The 6,000-nt window shown below is 45.8% G+C and overlaps 1 protein-coding gene across 2 annotated transcripts in view; it reads left to right on the forward strand.

The window, feature by feature from the left end:
• Positions 1-5,607, forward strand: part of SCPEP1 (serine carboxypeptidase 1) — a 28,759-nt gene extending 23,152 nt beyond the window's left edge. For both annotated transcript variants that reach the window (XM_003817403.6, XM_063598779.1), the window contains 2 exons: positions 844-1,007; positions 5,011-5,607. In XM_003817403.6, coding sequence (XP_003817451.3) covers positions 844-1,007; positions 5,011-5,073 — 227 coding nt within the window. In that variant the 3' untranslated portion in view covers positions 5,074-5,607. The remainder of the gene's footprint in view (positions 1-843; positions 1,008-5,010) is intronic.
• The last annotated feature ends 393 nt before the right edge of the window (positions 5,608-6,000 follow it).

Below are 6,000 nucleotides of genomic sequence, written 5' to 3' on the forward strand. Positions count from 1 at the left end.
CCCTCAGAAGCCTGGGCCTACCTGGGTTTGGGGGCCCTTAGGTATGATTAAAGAAAAGAACACCACCTTTCTCTACCACAAAACTTAGAAAGACATTTTCCTGGTTATTGGGCAAATGCGCTATTTAATTAAGGGAGAGCCTCATTTTTGTGCGACATCACAGTCGATGTTGACCACTGCAGAGTGAATTAAAACTAAACCCTAACGACTGTAACCCTGAAGACCCAGGGGAAATGGTCTTTGTGGAATCCTAACTCCTGCCCTATCACCTACCACCTGTTTAATTTGCTCACTTCCAAATTAAATAGGGCCTGGTGGAGGCTCAGAGACAGGTTCTCTGAACTGGCAGGCTAATTGAGGCACAAGGTCTGATGGATGTGACACGCCTCGTGAACCAGAAGGATTGAATATTTTTGTGATGGGTAAACAAGAGACACCAAGGACAATTTGGAAAGCTGCTGCATTTCTCGATGAACATCCCAGGTGATCCTTATCACTATCTCATTCACGACATCTCTCAGTCCTCCTCACAGGCCTGTCTGCCTCCAGAGGTCCCCAGTTCCCTTCCTAAAGAGCAGATGGCAGTGAGAGATGCAGAGGCAAAATCAGTCAGGCTTTGCAGCTGTTAGGTTTCTCCCAGCAGCCTAGGTTTCACTGGGAGTCAGAAATGCAGATGCTCAGGCCCTACCCTGATCTTCTGAATCAGAATTTGCATTTTAACAAGATCCTGAGTGAGTTTCATGCATATTGCAGTTTGGGAAGCACCAACCTTTAGGACCTAGACTTTTCTCCTACTCTACCCAGCTGTTAATGCCAGGCCTTTCTCTTTGTCCTTCTCACCAGGTCAGGAGGCCTGGGTGCGGAAACTGAAGTGGCCAGAACTGCCTAAATTCAGTCAGCTGAAGTGGAAGGCCCTGTACAGTGACCCTAAATCTTTGGAAACATCTGCTTTTGTCAAGTCCTACAAGAACCTTGCTTTCTATTGGATTCTGAAAGCTGGTCACATGGTAAGAAAGAGCTTTTGTTCCAGACTTAAAAATCATCCTGAGAGGGAAGCCACAGGCGGTTATTATGCCTCTGTCCACTGCCCAGGTGGGTCTTGTAGGAAGTACAAGGGCCCGAGGGCCAGGTGCAGTGGCTCATGCCTGTAATCTCAGCACTTTGGGAGACCAAGGCAGGTGGACTGCTGGAGCCCAGGAGTTTGAGACCAGCCTGGGCCACATGGAGAAACCTTGTCTCTACAAAAAATATGAAAATTAGGCCAGGCACAGAGGCTCATGCCTGCAATCCCAGCACTTTGGGAGGCTGAGACGGGTGGATCACTTGAGCTCAAGAGTTCAAGACCAGCCTTGGCAACGTGGCGAAACCCTGTCTCTACAAAAATTTACCAGGTGTGGTAGCACATGTCTGTAATCCCAGCTACTTGGGAGGCTGAAGCACGAGAATCACTTGAACCCGGGAGGTGGAGGCTGCAGTGAGCCGAGATAGCACCACTGCACTCCAGCCTGGGCAACAGAGTGAGACTCTGTCTCAAAAAAGAACAAAAATCAACCGGGCGCGGTGGCGCATGCCTGTGGTCTCAGCTGCTCAGGAGGCTGAGTGAGGTGGGCAGATTGATTGAGCCTGAAAGTTAGAAGCTATAGTGAGCCAAGATCATGCCACTGCACTCCAGCCTGGGTGACAGAGCGAGACCCTGTCTCAAAAAAAAAAAAAGAAAGAAAAATTAAAAAAGAAATACTTAGGGCTTGGGAGTGTTTTGAGTTTCCTAACAAAATTCCGCTATTAGCACTAGACACTGCGAGCACAAGGGTGAGTGGTGCCCAGTCCCTGTCCTCAAGGAGCTTGTGGTCTAGAGACAGATAGGCAAGGAGACTGTCAACAGCTGGCTTGGCCCAGGGAAGGGTGCCCTGCCCAGGCATGCAGATCTGGAAGATTGTGCCCCACGTGATGCGTAGGAGTGATTTAAGGAAAGAGGAGGAGGTGGGGAGCATGGAGAGCAGTGAATACAAGGTCCACAGGAGCCTCAGACAGCGAGGACTTGGAATGGACACTGGAGGGAGGTGGCTGCAGAGGGGGAATTTTCATACCACTCTAAGGAGTTCAGACAGTAGGGCACCAAGCAGGGGTTTTAAGCAAAGGAGTGAAATTAACAGATTTGTCCAAGAAATACCATTCTAGCAGTAGAGGGCATGGGGCAAGCCTGGGGCCAAAGACCAATCAATGAGGCTGTCAGGTAAATCCAGAAAGGAGGAAAGTAGATGGATTTGGTGAAGTGTAAAGAAGGGAAAATTGGCAGGACTTGGTAATCATTTGGGGTAGAAAAGAACTGAAGGGTGGCTTGCAGGTTTCTGCTCCAGCATTGTGGTTTGGGATGGAGGGAATTTGCACAAGCTGAGTTTGAATTGCCTATAGAACAGAAGGCAGAAGAAGAGCCTATAAATGAGACTGAGAAAGGAGCAGCCAGATAAGTGAGAAGGGAGACCAGGGATGCGTGGCATCCTCAAAGCAGGGAGGGGCCCGCAGTGCCAAGTGAGAACTCAGGGGAAGGGCTGGAACGTGAGTGATGATGTGCTTACACCGATGTCCTTGGCACCTGCGTTGGTGAGATATTTTGGTGAGGTGGCAAGCTCAGAAGCCAGATTGGAAAGACTGGAGAAAATGAATGAGTAGTGAGGAGAAGAGACAGTAGCTTCCTTTAAGAAGCCAGAGAAAGCAGCCCACTCTCAAAAGATACTTAATCTAGGCCGGGTATGGTGGCTGACACCTGTAATCCCAGCATTTTGGGAGGCGAAGGCAGGTGGATCACCTGAGGTCAGGAGTATGAGACCAGCTTGGCTAACATGGAGAAACCCTATCTTTACTAAAAATACAAAAATTAGCTGGGCATGATGGTGGGCACCTGTAATCCCAGCTACTCAGGAGGCTGAGGCAGGAGAATCGCTTGAATCTGGGAGGCAGAGGTTGCAGTGAGCCAAGATAGTGCCATTGCATCCAGCTGGCGAGATAGCGCCACTGCACTCCAGCCTGGGCAACAGAGTGAGACTCTGTCTCAAAAAAGAACAAAAATCAACTGGGCGCGGTGGCGCCTGCCTGTGGTCTCAGCTGCTCTGGAGGCTGAGTGAGGTGGCAGGATTGATTGAGCCTGAAAGCTTGGGTGACAGAGTGAGACTCTGTCTCAAAAAGTAAATAAATAAATAAATAAATAAACAAATAGACTTAATCTAAAGGGAGAACAAACAAGGCAGCAGGGCACAGAGGGAGAGGGCATTATTTATGGCTGTCAGGATCTGAGTACCTTCAATATTGACTAAAAGAAAAAAAATTAGAAAGTCTTAGAGCAAGCACTGTTACAGGTTGAGTACCCCTTATCTGAGATGTTTGGATCCAGAAATGTTTCAGATTTTTAATTTTTTTTTTTATTTTGGAATATTTGCATATCCATAATGAGATATCTTGGGGATGGGACCCAAGTCTAGGCAATGGAATTCATTTATGTTTCATATACACCTTATACACATAGACCGAAGGTACTTTCGTACAATATTTTAAATAATTTTGTGCATGAAGCAAAGTTTGTGTGCATTGAGTTATTAGAGAGCAAAGGGTGGCTATTTCAGCCACCCATGGCGCTTCAACCAATCTATGGTTGTTAGGCATCATATCATTTCTGACTCCAAATTTATATGCTGCCGATAAGCAATCTTTTTCTTGCACGTAGTCACACATAAGTACTTCACAGTAAGAAATACAACATACCATTAATACAGTGGAAAAATTGTGTGTTCAGAGTAACTGAGCAGCACAGTAGCATGACCAGAATACCTGTGTCAGCTGCTAGACAACAGCAACAGCAAGCAACAGCAGCTTTCGGTCTCTACCTACAATGCTGTGTTTTGATTAAAAGGTTACTGTACTGTAACCCCCTTGGGGATGCAGAAATAAACTGTGTGTTGTGCGCCTGCATTTTGAATGCAGCCGCCCATGGGGCAGGTGTGAAATGTTCCACTTGTGGCCTCATGGTGGCACTCAAAAAGGCTGGAATTGTGGAGCATTTTGGATTTTCCAATGAGGGATGCTCAGCCTGCCCTAGAGAGAAGCCCCTGACGAGGCTGGTAGGAAGGCATGGAACAAGCCAACCACGCGCTCTGTATACTAGAGTTCAGGCCCATTTCCTCTTGGTTTGTCACATATAGAACAACAGATCAGTTGGGGACAGGCTTAAAATAGCCCTTGGAGACTGTTGTTAAGTCGTCCCCAAACCACTTGCCCTTTCATTGATTAAATGACATTTTAGGATAACCCACCGTGCCTGTGCCTCCTGGGGACTCTTGGCAGAAGAGTCAAGGATGGGTGTGCCATAGAGAATCATGGAGCCAGGGAATTACATAACGGGGAGACCATATACTCCAACCCCTTCTGTGCAGGGGAGAAACTGAGGCCTCTGCCCTTCCCCCTTTTGATGCTGTGTGGGAAGGAAATTTTAAAGGACTTATTCTAAAAATCTGAGGGAAAACAAAAGAAAGTTGAATAACAATGCGAAAATCGGATGCCACCCAAAGGGCCCTGTTTGTTTTTATTATTTGCGGCTCTCTCCTGTGAGCTTCCTTCTCAGCCACTTCTCTATTCTCAATCCGGGATCCCTTCTAGACAGATGCCTTTAAAATGTTTAGAATCTTCCTTCTTCCTTGAACAGGCTAGGTCTAGTATCATTAGCATGACCCTTACCAAGAAATCAACAGATCAGCCCCAAATGGAGTAGAAGGTTCTTGTCTTAAATGCTGACTTCTCCAGGTCCCTGCCACCCAGCCCAGTCAGGGCCCAGAAGAGCTTTCATCCAGTGCAGGAGTCATTTTCAGGAAGGACCCTCTCTCAGGGATGTGCCCAGGTGTCTGCACAGGTTGCTGTCACAGAGCTGGCTCCCTTTTGGGAGCAAGGTTTCAGGATGTTGCCTCTGACCCCAGCCCCAGGAATAGCACCAGGAGCACTAACTCAGATGTTGTTTTTTTCTAGGTTCCTTCTGACCAAGGGAACATGGCTCTGAAGATGATGAGACTGGTGACTCAGCAAGAATAGGATGGATGGGGCTGGAGATGAGCTGGTTTGGCCTTGGGGCACAGAGCTGAGCTGAGGCCGCTGAAGCTGTAGGAAGCGCCATTCCTCCCTGTATCTAACTGGGGCTGTGATCAAGAAGGTTCTGACCAGCTTCTGCAGAGGATAAAATCATTGTCTCTGGAGGCAATTTGGAAATTATTTCTGCTTCTTAAAAAAACCTAATTTTTTTTAAAAATTGATTTGTTTTGATCAAAATAAAGGATGATAATAGATATTATTTTTTCTTATGACAGAAGCAAATGATGTGATTTATAGAAAAACTGGGAAATACAGGTACCCAAAGAGTAAATCAACATCTGTATACCCCCTTCCCAGGGGTAAGCACTGTTACCAATTTAGCATATGTCCTTGCAGAATTTTTTTTTTTCTATATATACATATATATTTTTTACCAAAATGAATCATTACTCTATGTTGTTTTACTATTTGTTTGACATATCAGTATATCCGAAACACCTTTTCATGTCAATAAATGTTCTTCTCTAACATTTTTAATGGCTGTGGAGCATTCTACTTGATGGTTGTACTCTAGTTTATTTACAAAATTCCCAATTGTTTCCGACAAGTATAATAATTTCTAGTTTGTTGCTATTATACATAGTGCTCTGTTGATTCACCCTGATAGTTAGATTTTTTTGTACCTCCTTATTTTCTTAGAATAAATTCATAAAAGTGTAATTATTCAGTCAGAAGATTGCCACATTTCCTTAAAATCAAAATAATTAGCTCAGGACTTTTAACTTTTTATTCATAGCTCAAGATCTACATAAGGAGGTTCGATGCCGTGGCTCACACCTATAAACCCAGCACTTTGGGAGGTCGAGGCAGGAGGAATGCTTGAGCCCAGGAGTTCAACAACAGCCTGGGCAACATAGGGAGACCCCATTT

Source organism: Pan paniscus, chromosome 19 (assembly GCF_029289425.2).
Source record: "Pan paniscus chromosome 19, NHGRI_mPanPan1-v2.0_pri, whole genome shotgun sequence".
In the NCBI taxonomy this organism is placed as follows: domain Eukaryota; kingdom Metazoa; phylum Chordata; class Mammalia; order Primates; family Hominidae; genus Pan; species Pan paniscus.